Source organism: Colobus angolensis, unplaced genomic scaffold, assembly GCF_000951035.1.
Source record: "Colobus angolensis palliatus isolate OR3802 unplaced genomic scaffold, Cang.pa_1.0 Scaffold98, whole genome shotgun sequence".
Taxonomy (NCBI): domain Eukaryota; kingdom Metazoa; phylum Chordata; class Mammalia; order Primates; family Cercopithecidae; genus Colobus; species Colobus angolensis.
The window spans coordinates 10400130-10417170 of NW_012123820.1; the positions used below are offsets into that span (position 1 = coordinate 10400130).

Genomic DNA, 17041 nt, shown 5'->3' on the forward strand with positions numbered 1-17041 from the left:
CAGCACACCAACATGGCACAAGTATACATATGTAACAAACCTGCACGTTATGCACATGTACCCTAGAACTTAAAGTATAATAAAAAAATTAAAAAATAAAAAAAAGAAAGCATGTCTTCACATATTTGAAATTATAACAAAAATTTATTTTAAAATGTATATCAAATATTAAATTGAAAGGAAATTCATAACATATAAGCCATGCATAGCTAATGAACAAATATACATGTATATTACCAATTTAGATATATTATTAATAAAATAAATTTAAATTTAAATCAGCTTATACTATATATCAAATTGAGAAAATAGATACTTTTCTAAACTATTGAAAGCACATTAGTCATTTAAACTCAATTCACGTTGGCAAATAAACTGATGCTCTTTTATGAAATGCTCCTTGGGCATTATGAATCAAAAGCCTTAAAATGATTATATCTTTTGAGACAACAGTTATTCTAGAAACTCTGCCAAAGGAATAATCAGATTTCTACTCAAAGATATTCATAACATTGTATATAATCTAAAGGTGAGTAAAAGAAAAGATACAAAATTATGTATGTAACATAATAATTCTGCATATGAATAAAGTTTTCATTAGGTATATGCATTATGCAATGTAATATACATATATGTATGTAATATACGCATTATGCAACATATGTATATTTACTAGTATGTACATGGTACGTATCTATCTATTTACTAGTATGTGTGTGTATATATATGCACATACACACTCATCCATTTATCTGCCTATCTATCTACATGCATGCGAACATCAAGAAAATTACTGGGCAGGGTTGAAGTGAACATTCTTAGAGTGTAGAAGTAAAGTGACTATTCTTACAAAGAGAGTTGTAGTAATTTTCATTCTCTTTAAATTTTTCTCTTATTTCCAATGTTTCTACATTGATCATGTGCCATTTTTTAAGTGAAAGCTAAATTAAGCCTTAAGCTTACTTAGGGTCTAACCTCTGCCAACACGCTGTGATAATTACTCAAACTGATAAACAGCTATCTTCTAAGACCAAAAGTCTCCAAAACATGCAGAATAAAATATTTAGCATCATCAAAAATTAATGATCAAAATAATGTATTCATACTTTTCAACATGTTTTTTTCTTAGGTGTCTAGTGTTCCTGATACCATTTTTAAAGATATAAGGTTCATTTCTCAAGGGAGAAATGTATTTTCTACAATACTGTCAGGCTCAGAATAACGGAATCTTGAATAATTCTCTGATCAATGATAACTTCAATCCACCTAACTTTTGTTATTATAGTTATTCAAGCTTATGTCATTCCTTTTTGTACAAGGAACAGGTATGTTTTATTCCCAATGCCCTTCCAGGTGTTTTTACTGTCAAATTAGTTCACAGGGAATAGTCGACTAGTAACAATATGAAAACGGGTTTTTTTAATTTGGCTTTTTATTCTTATTTTTTATACTGTCTCTGTATCTCAAGTAGCATTAATAAAAAATCAAGGGAGGAATTTATTCAACATCACCTGCTTTGGCTTATAAACTGATTAAAATGCAAACAAATATATTCATAATCCAGGCTACAACCAATTGTTTACAAGTATGGTCTGATACCTGTTTACAAGTATGGTCTGATACCTGACGTTTTACAAGTATGTTTACAAGAATGTTTACAAGTATGGTCTGATCCTGACATTCCCAAACATTGGGAAGGTAATTTTTAAATTATTTATAAAATTAAACTAAGGGAAGTATTGAGGAATAATGTTATAATCAGAGTTCCTTTTATCAACTTGTTTATCTTCTATTAGCTAATTTCCATATATACAAATGCATCCTACAGTAAACTTAGTTTAATCTACTGTACAATAATTGTGAACTTCTGCTAACTGACTCTTTTTGCTTTGATACCATAAAAGTTGATATTCATAATGAAGACTCCCAGCCACTGTGATATTATAAAATATGGAAATATAGCAGAGTATTTACATTGTAGTGTTAAATAAAATGTTGCACTTAAAAATATTTTAAGTTAGGCTTTTATTTGAGACTGATCTTTTTTGTTTTTGTTTTTTTGTAAGGGAGACGGAGTCTCGCCCTATCCCCCAGGCTGGAGTGAGCGGCGCCATCTTGGCTCCCTGCAAGCTTCGCCCCCCGGGTTCCCGCCATTCTCCTGCCTCCGCCTCCGGAGGAGCTGGGACCACAGGCGCCGCCACCACGCTCGGCTCATTTTTGTATTTTTGGTAGAGACGGGGTTTCACCGTGTTAGCCAGGATGGTCTCCATCTCCTGACCTCGTGATCCGCCCGCCTCGGCCTCCCAAAAGAGACTGATCTGTTTTTAATATTACTATTAACAGTCAACTTCATTTATTAGAAAATCACATTCTCAGATTATATCAGGTAACAGAAAAATTGCATTTAGTAAAGTCCTTTTTTTTTTTCCAAAGAAGTTTTTTGATAATTAACTCCAGAATTATTGAGGAAGAAAGGACTCGTGATTTCAAGAAAATTTTATTTTACCCATTCAATCAAAGATTTCTGTTTTCATGTACTTTTCAAAATTAGACTCACGTGGATCTTAAACATGTTTTGAATCTACACACAGCACAGATTACTTAAAGCTCTCTGGTTAAAATAATCAACCCATAGCAAACGTACTATCAGGTAATTTAACGGATTGAAGAAATTGCTAACTTGTTAAATGAGAGGAAAAAATCCCCGTCCTGTTTTCTGCCCTATCAGCTTTTCCAAACATACTCATTTACAGTGACCTTTAGAAACTACCCTAAATCAGTAGCTGTACTTTTTTTTTTAAACAGTGAATTTTGTTGTCTACTTAAGGTGTACACAAGCCACCACAGTGGCTGGGAAAGAACACACCGCGGCGGCTGAAGAAGAGCACCATGTATTACGGCTCAAAGCATTTCATTCAGCCCTTGAGGTGTCTGAAGCTAGAAAAGTGACCTTTTTTCTTTTTCAGTGTTTTACTTTTGACACATCAAAGTACTCCCATGAGTAACCCCATTTCATCCTATAATTTCTTCCTTTAAATAGTGTTATGATAAGGAGAAGAAAGAAAAGACAGTACTACTGAACATTTCGTGTAGTGTGGTGTGAGGCTTGTCAGCTGTGGTAATGATAGACCATTGTATTGAAGATATGTCACGATCCTCAGTAGAACCTCTAGCATTTCTCAGTGTTTATGTATTATTCAGAATACTGGTGACCCTGAGACAGAAAAAGCTTCTTATCTCTTAAAACTTTTATTGAGAGGGGTTCAAAATGCACACTGTTAAGTGCTATTCTGTGTGTATTTAATGTAGAGTGAAAAGCGCTTTGGTATCCATTTTAGATCGACTGGCAGCAAGACAGACAGGGAAGCATGTGCTGGAGTCATGAAGATACATATGAAAAATTAAAAGTTTAAAATTAATTTGAACTTATAATGCAGTGCGCCACGTGGAAATCTAAAAATCAATTTCCAAATGGAACAGCTTGAAACTTTTTCTTGCCATCTGGTTTTGGACCTGGCTCATTCAATTCCAAGTTTGCCCTTGTGAATACTCCAATTTTATGTATGTGATCTGGAAATGATACTCTCCATGCTACCTAAGCCTATCTTGTTGGATTTCTTAAAATAGAGTGTTTGTTTTTTCTACACCATCAATATTCCCCAAATACCTCTTAATTGTAGACTCATTTGTCTTTATTTTAAACCAGATGTGATATTAGTACTTAATTTATTGAGGTAATGAATAGTGATTGCATTTTATTTGGCTAAAAATAAAAAATAATAGTATGCATCTAACATTTTTACATCTTTAATGAGCCTAAAATACAGATTGATGAATTCAAATGAGGAGAAAAAAATTCCAGTTTGGCTATTTGAGTTTTAAGAAAGAGAAAAGTAGTGCTTAATATAGAGACATAGGATGAAATAAGATTATACTTGGAAAGTATTTAACACAATGCTGGCACACAAGACATGCTCCATGAATCCCAGCAATTAGCTTTTAGGGGTGTGTGTGTGTGTGTGTGTGTGTGTGTGTGTGTGTGTGTGTGTAATACTAACAATAAGTAAAAGATTTGAGTATAGTTTTTCCTGAAGAAAATATTTACTGAAAGACCATTGCTAGTTAATTTACATCTATGACCTTATTTGTGCCACATGAAATAACACTGTGAGAATGTGAGGATCACAGAAGTCAGATAACTCGCCTCAGAGTATACAACTAATAAATGGCAGAGATGTCAGCAGAAATTCAGTGTCTCTGTTATTTCTTGGCGATATTTCAAGTAAGTTTAGCAAACGTGAGCTGCTACCCCATAAAGTTATTTTAATTGCCTTTAAATGTATCTGCAAGATATATATAAGAAGGTTGCTGTAATCAAAATTGTAAAAATGTAAACTATTAACACAATATATAAGAATGCATCTTCTTGGTGTACTTTGTGCTCATTTAGTTCCTAAGAGTCTGTTCAAATCTAATTGAAAGTGAATCAAAGTTATAAGTAAAACTGACTTCCAGTAACGTTTTAAAATTAATTATTATAAGTTAAAATCTGTGCTTTGGGAAAACATGGTATCACTTTCAAATTACTTAAATAGTGTACCCATCCACTCGCCTAGGATTCTTCAAACAGATGAATAAAATCATACTTTCATGTATACATAAGGCATTTAAAATTATAACAGTAAATCTTACGGGTCATCCAATAATTTAATTATGATATGAAGAACTCTTTTTAGAACATATATTTGAGGCTCCAAGTTTCACATTTCTATCTCTATGAAACTTCTGTAAAAATGATAACTGACAACATATAACTGATAAATGAAGCAAACAATATAATTTGTATACACTCAGTGAAATGCAGCAATTATAAAAGATGAACTACTTGTATACAGGATAGATTTATATACTAATTTAGTTAAATTTACAGTATATAATGTCTGTGTATATATATACTGAAGAAGTATAAATCATTTCAAATAAACCACTTCAGAGGATGATTTGCACAAGATATTTTATATAAGGCAAGTAAATAGTTTCAGGAAAAGTTTTCAGTAACAGTGACATCATAGATGAAACTTTTCACGCTAAGACAATAGGACAATCCCTACAACTTGGACCCTTATTCTAGCACATGATTGTGTGTGATTGCCTTTGTTTTTAAGACATCAAAAAGTAAATCTTGCAAATGTAATGAGGGAGAAGTACTCCAGTGTGATGGGTAAGAAAGATCATCAGCCAGGTAACTGGCACACAGAATTGTTCCCTAAACATTGCAGTCGTCATCTGACTTGTCCTGCCAAGTCTTACAACGGCCTTTTATTTCAGTTCTATAAATTCTAGTTGTATCTTCCTGCTTCTTACGGCTATACTTAACTGATTCTGTTGTTATTTTCCACTAATTCTCAACACACTGTCCATTGGAATGAGGGTGGGTTACTTGACTGTCCCCTAAATGTAGCACAGTTTACCTGGGTTGGATGCCTGGCTGGTTGGATGTGGACTACCATGTAACATTAGTCAAGTTGTTACTTTCATAAAATCAATGGGGTTGATACATATAGCATATGGCTTCTTTTTAGTTTTTGTTTTTTTTTTTTAGATAGAGCCTTGCTCTGTTGCCAGACTGGAGTGCAGTGGCATGATCTTGGCTTACTGCAACCTCCGCCTCCTGGGTTCAAGCGATTCTTCTGCCTCAGCCTCCTGAGTAGCAGCATGCCACCATGCCCAGCTAATTTTTGTATTTTTAGGAGATACAGGGTTTCACCATGTTGGCCAGAATAGTCTCGATCTCTTGACCTCGTGATCCGCCTGCCTCGGCCTCCCAAAGTCTGGGATTACAGGCGTGAGCCACTGCGCCTGGCCTAGTGTATAGTTCTCTACCTCCCTGTGCTCATTTGCAGTTATCATTGTTTGAAATATATTTTCCTTGTATATTTACCTATTTAGAGCCTAGGAACTGGAGATGAATAATTTACAGGTCATGTATTGTACAATATATTTTTCTAAATGTATTTTTATTCTTGTCTTCTCTGATCACTTATATTATGTTTCTCTTAGGAGCATTCAATAAATATTTATTGAATGAATGCATGTATATCTTTTAGATTTTCTACCAGACTACATAAGTCCATGGCTATAGTAGATAGACTAAAAATATTTTGTTAATAGTACAGTATATCTATGTTGTTCCATGTTGAGTGTACAAATTACCTTCATAACATCTTTAGGAGCCTCCAATGGAAATATGCAATCAGTAAAGATCTTGGTCTAACAGCGCATTAAGTCCTACTCATTACACTTGGCAATCAACAGCCTCAACCCTAAATCCCTGTATGTTTCTCCACACTGGTCCATGAAATCCCTAAATAGGAATGGAACATTATGTTAGATAAATGAAATCTGTACTTGTTAGCCAGGAGCAATTCTTAGGCCTCTATGGATTGTAGAAGGCACTTCTGTTACATTTCTGATTGCCCTAAAATAAATTCTTTATTAGCTGCCAACTATTACATTAGAGATTTCACAGAATGCCCCTGTCTCCAGAACATAATGTTGGACTTTGCCCAGCTTGATAACCACATTTTTCATGACAGAGTTTTTGACATTGATATGAAGGGATTTTATGGAGCATATGTAGGGTCTGCCCTAATAGCTGATGTGGTGAACTCTTCATACATTGACAGAAGGAATGAATTTCTATACCTCATCCCAGCAAAATACGAAGAGCTGTAAATTGACAATACTGAACAAACTTATCAGGTATTTTTAATTTTTCTGAATAATAATATCAGGAAAATATTTTCTCTATATAATATAGGCATATTAATTTAGTATTCTGTACAGAAATGGAATTCAAAAAGTCATTCAAATAAATATCATTGCTAAAGGTATATAAAGTTTTTATTGTTGTTTATGCATAATAGCGAATTGGACAATATCCTACTTAATTCTATAAAAGAATTTCATTACAAAATGAAATCTGAAGCAAATATGATAGGCTTAATTTGATGTGTAGATTTTTTTTAAACAGCAAATTGGACTAGATTTCAAACTAAATCTGTTAGGTATAAACCATATCCTGCCTAAAAAGAAATGGTTCACAAGAACTTTCCCTCTGTGCATCAAATACAGATGTTTTCCCCCTCTAGTCCTGGGATATAGAGTATTTCCTAGACCATATCACCGTGCCACACACCAAAATTTCTACATAGATTACTTGAATTTCTACGTTAAGCTAAATTATAACCTATATTCAATAGCTAAATATACTTACAGATATCACAAAAACAAGAATAGAAATAACTTTGTACTTTGAAAGCCATTCTCTCATTTAAAAAAAAAAAGCACAAATGGGAAAAACAAAATAAATAAACAAACAAAAATCAGCATGAATCATCCAGAAGTTAACAAGTAATTGGAAGAACAGGTTCAATGCTGGAGCTTAAGTCAATATTACCATAAATTGAGATTTTGGTTTGAAATCAACCTTAAGATATCCTCAGAATATTATTTGGATGCTTTTTTCCCCCCAAAATAGGACTAAGTGCCATTTAAGTTTAGTATAATTTTGTTTTCAACATCATAGTCACTTAGTTGAAAATACCAGCTAAAGGGAAAGGAATCTTCCTTCCCAAGAAAGAAAAGCAAAGGCTTAAGAATTATAAACTATATAAACTATAAGTTTGTAGAGGGTAGAACCCTGTATATATAATAGTTTTTCAAGTGTCTTCAACAGAGCAAGCTTTGAGCACTTACTTTATCAATGGATTTCAAAAACCCAGTGTGGAGTGAGTCAAGAAATCCCTTTTGTGGGTGAAGCTGCATATCATTCTTAAGACATCAATAAAAGACTTTGGAACTTTGATTTTATTTTTATAAGTCTGGGATTGTGATCCTTTGTTTTCATTTGTTAAATTCTAGTTTTGGACAAAGGTGATCCTCAGGACTGATGAGACTGAATGACTAAAAGATAACTTTTCACGGGGCCATAAGCCCTGATGAATTCCCTGGTCTCTGAAAATGTAATGGCCTTTAGATGTAATACGTTTATTTTCTTTCCCTTTTACAAGTATTATCTCTTGTTTGGGTGACCTTGGTTTCTTAATGAAACTAAAATCCTTAACAGCTAAAATGTCCCCAGTCTTGATTGATCAAGGGCATTATCTGATTCACATAATCTTCAGTTGACTTGGGCAAACAGACCTTACTACCAACTCTCATCACTTTTCGAATTTCTTTTTTTGAAATTTTAACTCAAGTAACAAAGACTGTGAAAATAACTAAACTTTATTTTTCCCCATTTTTTAACATTCAACTAACTTTGAAGGTTGAATTTGAAAACTAAAAAAATGAGCCAGGCGCGGTGGCTCACGCCTGTAATCCCAGCACTTTGGGAGGCCGAGGCAGGCGGATCACAAGGTCAGGAGATCGAGACCACAGTGAAACCCCGTCTCTACTAAAAAATACAAAAAACTAGCCAGGCGCGGTGGTGGCGCCTGTGGTCCCAGCTCCTCGGGAGGCGGAGGCAGGAGAATGGCGGGAACCCGGGGGGCGGAGCTTGCAGGGAGCCAAGATGGCGCCGCTCACTCCAGCCTGGGCGACACAGCCAGACTTCATCTCAAAAAAAAAAAAAAACTAAAAAAAATGAAATTGCTCTGGAACTAAGACCTAATGTTAGCCATGATCCACCCTGAAGCAAAAATTTTATAGCTAAGTGGTAAACCCTTTGAAAATGTACCTTGCAATGGAAGTGCTGACTCTTAACTATGCATTCATGAACCCCAACACTAATATATCCAAGGCGTTTCATTACTGTCAATTTATCTCAGTTTTTAAAACTAAATAACCCCTCCAAGCATCTCTATTTCCCTTTAAAGTTTTTAAACAAATGTGTGTATATATTTGCAAATATGTGTATATGCATGTGTGTAATTTGGAAACGGGAGGAGAGGGTGGGGGCTGATAGATATATACACACAAGAATTTGTACACATACTTGATAAGGGTGTAATGAATTAATATGTTTTTCAAACCACACTTTTCCCAGGCATAGTCTGACGTTACAAAGAATTTACGCTTCCCAACATCATTTTCTTCATGGTGGTGCAACTGTCTGCTACCTAGACAGTAGTTTTCCTCACTTTTGATAAGAGTGCTTAGTCTATTTGTAAGTAAAATTCCAAGAGCTTTTTGAATATACCTACTTTAATATACCTACTTTTCTAATATGAAGAATACAGCAAAACTCTTTCCAATTTTTCCCTATTTGTCATTAAATTAAAAATTATATTTTAGGTAAATAACATGAAATCTCAGGTTATTTTAATCACAAGGGCAAGGGAACAAGCATACATTAATGACAAATAAATAATTAAAATGAAATTTTGATGTTCAAAGTTTAAAAAGTGAATTTGAATAGAAGTTTAACAAAACTGACTATGGATAAAAAATATTCAGGACATACTTTCTGTAACTAAGACAAATCTATTATTCTCAAGCACCATTTTTTTCATTATCAAAATCTTATATATATAGAATTTTCCTGAATTTATTAAATGCAATTTTCCAAATAATATGAAACAACATGAGTAAGTTTTACAACAGATCTTAGTATAGTAGCTAAGCACATTCTTCAATTACTACATCTAAAAAAAATTCTAATAATCTTTTGAACATATAGAAAAAACATATGCATTTCAGACCCGGTTTTGAAATTTACTCTTCAGTTGTAAGAAAGATAAAGTATTAAATCTATTTATTGCATACAGATGGAGATTAAATTATTTAAACAAATGAAACTCAGAAGTAATGATTATACACAGTACAAAGAACACTCTACATTTTGCATGAATATTCATACAGTTCAGTTTCCAGATTCCCAATCTCACATTATAAATTACTTTTGAACAACAGTGTTGCTTTCTTTTTTTCTACTGCACTACTTCCTACATGAGTCTGACAGAGTTTTCCAAATTTCTTGACTACTATAAAATACCTTCATATTTTTCTACAACTAAAACTGACATTTAAATGATATAGTAAAAGCCTTGTGATAAAAATGATTTCCCAGCATTAAAGGTGAGATTCATCACATTGGCTAAAAGTAAGAAATGTGTAATTAACACTTAAAGTCAGAATATTGTATAACCAGTCTATTTTTCCACATACTTTGTCCATTCATCAAATATTTATTGTGCATCTGTTAAGTACAAGACTGCGTGTTAATAAAGATTAATCAAAGACAAAATTTCTCTTGAAATTACAAAGTGGTTAACAAGACACAGACACACATAACAATTAAGCACTATAAAAACTGACAAATGTCTTCTTATCTATGTAAAGTGTCATAATCCTTTAGAAGATGAAATATAATTTTAAGTGTGCAGATTAGGAGCATTTTATCTGGAAGCTAGAACTAGTATAGTAGTTGAGGTCATTTCAAGAAAAACATAAAGTGATCTACCCATGTTTCCCGAAACCAGAAAGTCTTAAGTTGTTGCAGGAAGTCAGGGACCCCAAACAGAGGGACTGACTGGTGCTGCAGCTGAGGAACATAACTTGTGAAGATTTCATTTTAATATGGACCTTTATCAGTTCCCAAAATAAATACTTTTATTATTTCTTATGCCTGTCTTCAGTCTCTGAACATAAATTGTGAAGATCTCATGGACATTTATCAGTTCCCAAATAATACTCCTATAATTTCTTTCTTTTTTTTTCTTTTGAGACGGAGTCTCGCTCTGTCACCTGGGCTGAAGTGCAGTGGCCGGATCTCAGCTCACTGCAAGCTCCGCCTCCTGGGTTTACGCCATTCTCCTGCCTCAGCCTCCCGAGTAGCTGGGACTACAGGCGCCAGCCACCTCACCTGGCTAGCTTTTTGTATTTTTTTTTTTAGTAGAGACGGGGTTTCACCATGTTAGCCAGGATGGTCTCGAACGTCTGACCTCGTGATCCGCCCGTCTCAGCCTCCCAAAGTGCTGGGATTACCGGCTTGAGCCACTGCGCCTGGCCTCTTATAATTTCTTATGCCTGTCTTTACTTTAATCTCTTAATCCTGTTATCTTTGTGAGCTGAGAATGTCAGCACCTCAGGACCACTATTGTACAAATTGGTTGTAAAACATGTGTGTTTGAACAATATGAAATCAGTGCACCTTGAAAAAGAACAGAATAACATCAATTTTCAGGGAACAAAGGAAGACAACCATAAGGTCTGACTGCCTGTGGGGTCCGGCAGAATAGAGACATATTTTTCTTCTTGCAGAGAGCCTATAAATGGACGTGCAAGTAGGAGAGATATTGCTAAATTCTTCTCCTAGCAAGGAATATTAAATATTAAGACCCTTGGAAAAGAATTGCATTCCTGGGGGGAAGTCTATAAATGGCCGCTCTGGAAGTGTCTGTCTTATGTGGTTGAGATAAGAACTGAGATATGCACTGGTCTCCTGCAATACCCTCAGGCTTACTAGGATTGGGAAACACCAGCCCTGGTAAATTTGAGGTCAGACCGGTACTCTGCTCTCGAACCCTGTTTTCTGTTAAGATGTTTATCGATACAATATGTGCACCACTGAACACAGACCCTTATCAGGAATTTCTGATTTTGTTCTGGTCCTGTTTCCTCAGAAGCATGTGATCTACTCCCTATTCATATACCCCCTCCCCATTTAAAATCCCAAATAAAAACTTGCTGGTTTTGCAGCTCAAGGGCATCACAGACCTACTGGTATGTGATGTCACTCCCAGAGGACCAGCTGTAAAATTCCTCTCTTTGTACCCTTTCTCTTTATTTCTCAGACTGGCCGACACTTAGGGAAATTAGAAAGAACCTACATTGAAATATTGGGGGCTAGTTCCCCCAATATTAAGTTATTTCATTGTTTATGAAAGAGTAAATCATCGTGTTCAAATTTTATTAATCAAAATATTGATTTCTTACCCAATAGCAAGGAATGTGAGACACTGGGTTGTATGAAGCAGTACATTTTTTATTAGTTCATATAACTAGGGGAAACACCAGAAGAAATATAATAATGGGCTTATTATATGCAGTAGACACCATCAAATATTTAATAATTTTTTCTCAACTTTTAAGGTAAAAAAAACTTCTACAAGCTCCAACAAATTCTCAAATAATTATCCATATATTAGATGGGACCATGCAGATAACAGATTAAAACTAAAATTGCCACTCTAAATATTCCTAGGTCAGTGCTTCAATGCACCATGAATCAAAATGTTGCAATACTGTAGAATGTGCTGATAATTTAATCCTTCCTAAAGAGAGAGAAGGTAACTGCCAGAGAGGCTTTCTTTGCTTAGCAAAGATATATATTAGATAACTGGCTGCTATAATTTATTACAGAAAGCAAGTATGGGTGTTGTGTGAAATAATTTTCTGAATTATTAAAAGTTTTGATCATTTCATACTTCATTGTCAATAGTTTAACTCTCATGTCATAACTGAGATGATTGAATGAACTCAATAGACTCTTCCAGGAGGCTTAAATGGAGTCAAGTTCAGGTGCTGGAATGAGTAGGACCTGGACAACAGTCAGGTCTAATTCCCCGTCTTAGTCTGATCAGTGGCTGCTCAGACTAGTCAATGTTTGTGTTGAACCAAGGGGTCAACATTTTGATGATCACCTCTCAGTCCAGCCTTACCCACTTACATCTTCTAGACCTATTTTGCTATTTATACCTATTTACCTCCCATTTGCACCTTTAATAGTAGTTACAAATATTAATATTTGGCTTAAATTATAATTTCCAGGAGCAGAAATAGATACAATTGACCATTGAATAACACAGAGGTTAGAGACACTGACCCCTGTGCAAGTCAAAAATCTGCATATAACTTTTGACTTCCCCAAAACTTAACCACTAATAAACTACTGTTGACTGGAAGCATTACCAATAACAGAAAGTGTTGATTGACACAGGTCTTGTATGTTACATATGTTATATACTGTATTTTACAATAAAGTAAGCTAGGGAAAAGAAAATGTCATTAAGAAAATCCTAAGGAAGAGAAAATACATCTACTGTTCCTTAAGTGAAAGTTGAGCATTATAAAATCTTTATCCTCATGTCTTCACATTAAGTAGATTAAGGAAGAAGAGGAGAGGTCGGTCTTGCTATCTCAGGGGAGGCAGAGGCAGAAGTTCACATATGAGTGAATCTACACATTTCAAACCTGTGTAATTCAAGGGTGAACGCTATAATACATATGTATATTATAGGTAAATATGTATATTAGATATTTATATATAATTTCCTTTTTGTTACTTACATTGACCATCTGCATTGCAAACTTTTCTGTAGAGTTATGCTCATGTGAATGGAGCTGTTTTACACCTTTTAGACTCTTTCATGGTGAGGGTAATTGAACATAAAATAATTAGCTTCTGTAATTGTAACGAAGATAATGTCAGCAATGTAGTTAAGATTTCTGGTTAGTTTACCATAAATGCAAACTCTTATGATCACTTATGTCATGCTCTACATTAATCAGATGGGACACGTGCTTTCCCTTAAGGTGTTCATATATTGTGATTAAATAGAAGAGCATCTGCCCGAGGGAAAACTTGCTGGCCTACTAACCTATATTTGGGAGTCATGTTCATTGATGAGCTTAAAAATCCCTTGATAGCCAACAATAATCTGCATTTTCCCCAAATGTTCTGACAAGTCAGTTTCCTGTCATCTGTTTGGTGCTCCTGGCTATGTGCTGCTCGTGTCACTCCTCACAGGCCACACGTATACACTGGTCTAGGAAGCTGCCACTACCCACGTCTGCCCCGATAACTGTTTCTGTCTCAACGGTAGTTCCTGTTAATACTACAAAAATGGAAATCGTCAGTGTGGGCAGGCTGCCGTATGGAGGTTCAGTCAGATTAAGACAAATGCACATAGGCAATGTGAGCGCAAAAAAAATAACAATTTAGAAGAAAACTTTGTTGTTTGCTATTGGTATCTTTTCCAGGATTTTTAGAAATAGAGTATCTGTTTTAAAGATTGTTTTGTAAGCAGGTACACTTGAGCCGGTATTGATATGAAGCAAACCAAAAAAGAGTAGTTAAAGTAACCTTTAAAACGTTGTCTTTCCAATGTTGATGCTTGGCCTCTGGCCACAGTGCTTAATTTAACATGACTCATTCTCCCCCATCCCACCTCATATGTAGAACACCTCTGCAAGGTGTCTTTCAAAATGATAAATGAAGACCCTTACTTTGTGAAAAGGGAAATAATGTTGAACAAATTGTAAAAATGTGTTTTAAAAGACTGCATAACAAGCCAAGAAAAAAAAAAACAGAATTTTCCAACTCACTGAAAGCACACCACCATCAATAGCCAAGCTCATGAATAAATAAATATTTACAACATATACATATGCATATCAAGGCGAGGCTACACCGCAGGAACTCAGAATCTGTGGAAGACATTTATGCAATGCATATACAGTAGCAAACAGAGGCACTAAAAAGGAAATAAGTTTCAAGCACGGTCAACACATTTAAAGTTTTTCAGTAACTTGACTGGCCTTTCCAAAACACACAGAATTCTTTTAACAATATGAAATATGTTGATATGATTGCTTGTTCCTGAACTTAACTCAGTCATATCCTCATCACACAGCAGAGCTAGCAAATTTCTAGCTGAGCTAGTTAGAGTACATTGGAAAAAGTGGTCATATGTTCAAAGACGAAACATTTCAGACTTGATTTACAAATGAAATCGAATGCATCTGTATTCAAAGCTGTGTGGAATGAATACATGCTTCGGAACACACACAAGCATTTTAAAGAAACCTTTCTGAATAGGTTAACAACTTTGCTAAAATCTTGCAGCTACCCTTCTCGCGGGTAACTACAGCTCCAAAGATTACTGCTTAAGTTCAACATAGGAAATTAAACTTTGACACACTATAGGTACTGACCATATGTAAGAAATACAAGTTAACACTCCTGACATCAATAACACCATACATCTCTAGATCCTAAGCTACTAAAGGCCGGCATGCAGGCTAACATAAATAACAGCTTGTGGTTTGCAAGAAAAAGAATCCATTGATAACATTAGGAAATATAGTAATGTGATGGTGTCATTTACAAGGCCTGAAGATAATTTGCAGCACCATTCTGTGGGTGGATCTGCACCAATCAACTAAGCTAAGTGCCTGTTGGAACTTTTCCCTCAAAGGTACAGCAGGCAGAAGATTTGTAATATATTTAATGCCACAAAAGGAGAAGCAGAAAGATCAAACTGATGGGGCTTGGGTATTTAGAAAATCCCGCTGAGATATTGTGGTACATTTTTAAAACTTCTTGTTCATAATGTTCATGCTTCTCTTGAACCTCAGATGGTAAACACTGACAGGAAAGAAATGGTAGGAGACCCACAAAACATTTTTACAGCTAAGATAAAACCATTAGGTAAAAATAATGCTTCTGCAAGGCAAAATCCTCAGATATATCTCCCATCAAGATTTTTCTCCAAATATACAAACAGTGTCCAGAAAGTCTCTCATGGGATATGTCTGCAGCACCATTCTGGCTTACAGCATTCACAGAACACATACCTTGATAACTTGTGTTTATATAAACAAATGGCATTCCGGGAAGCAGAACCAACTGAACTTTACAGAAAGGTTGATTCAAAGTCTCAAAAATTCTCTCCCATCTCATGATAATTTTTCAACAGCAGAAGACAATGTATTACAACACTTCAAAGTACGGAAAGGCTTTTTCTCATTCAGATTTTTTTCCAATAAAGTTAATGCAATTTATCTTTATTAACACATCAACACTGATAGAGTCAGCCAGAAAATTAGTGTTGGTGGCACTGCATTTCATAACATGCCCTTTCTCAGACATCCCTCTGATCATTTCACAAAATCTGCCAACAATTCAGGGATCTAACATATTCAGAACCCATTTCTTTTTAAAATAATGCAGCTTCCGAAGGAGAACACATATATTCTTGCACTAGAGCAGCATGTATCTGCTCTTATAGTCCCTGCTGGAAACGATCACTGTAATGCTTTGAAAGCCCAGAAAACCAAACATTGCAAAAACATATTGATATCGAGAACAGAGAAAATTCTTCTTTCTAGCTACCTGCAACACAGATCCCCTTTCCTGAAATAAACCTGATTTCAAACAGAAGCAGCTCCTTCACCCTCAGCTGTCCTTAAGTTAGCATTAACTGGCCTTGATAACTCCATTTAGATCTTTAACACAAAACTTTCATCACTCACCCCCCTTCCAAGGTTTTCCTTTCCAGGGGGTCCGGGTCAGCTTGCTCAGAGTTGGTGCAGAGAAGAACAAGATCAAAAGGAAGAGAAGTTCAAGCCTAGTAATTTTCTCCACTTTCTCTGATGATAACATTTCCACAAGCTAATTTCACAAAATTCCTCACATCCTCTTCCCTCCTGGTTATGAAAATAGGATTAATCATTGAAAAACCTGAGGTAGGTGTTGTTTTGCCATCTTTAACAGCTGAAGTAGCAGCTTCCTGATGTAGCCCTGAGCCAAGCTACATTTCTCACGGATCCGGCTCCTTCTCCTCAGTACGCAGTCAGCCCTGCTTCTACTCCAGAAGCTATAAAATAATTCTGTTCTCCACTTTGCTTTCAGTGGGAATATATTCCTCAGCGTTCTGGGTGAGCTTGATTGAAAATGATAAAAACAGTAATGTCTGTGTCCAGCAGAAAAGGGAAAAGATGTCAGGATTATGTGCGGAAGATGAGAAGCAGTTGTACTGACAGCTTTCAGGCTGCCTGTGTGATCCTAATAGCCGTGCAACCAACCAAATTGCTCTTTTAAGAGTAATAAGGCTTCAGTGAAAGCCGGTGTCACCGCCACTTGGGTGGGTAGTGCTGGGCTTGAAAACCACCCAGGAACCGCCTCAGATAACGACTGCTTCAGTTCAGCTTCAGAATATTAAGGGCTGAGCAAAATATAGTATGCACAGAGGGTAGTTAATCTATTGTGTGGATAGACGAGGATTCGGGCAATGTAGCACAGAAAGATTCAGAA

General features: G+C 35.4%; 1 protein-coding gene across 1 annotated transcript in view; it reads right to left on the reverse strand.

The window, feature by feature from the left end:
• Positions 1 to 16782, reverse strand: part of ROBO2 (roundabout, axon guidance receptor, homolog 2 (Drosophila)) — a 1384675-nt gene extending 1367893 nt beyond the window's left edge. Inside the window, exon 1 of the mRNA XM_011932800.1 lies at positions 16261 to 16782. Within this exon, the coding sequence (XP_011788190.1) occupies positions 16261 to 16390 (130 nt within the window). The 5' untranslated portion in view covers positions 16391 to 16782. The remainder of the gene's footprint in view (positions 1 to 16260) is intronic.
• Between the last annotated feature and the right edge of the window lie 259 nt (positions 16783 to 17041).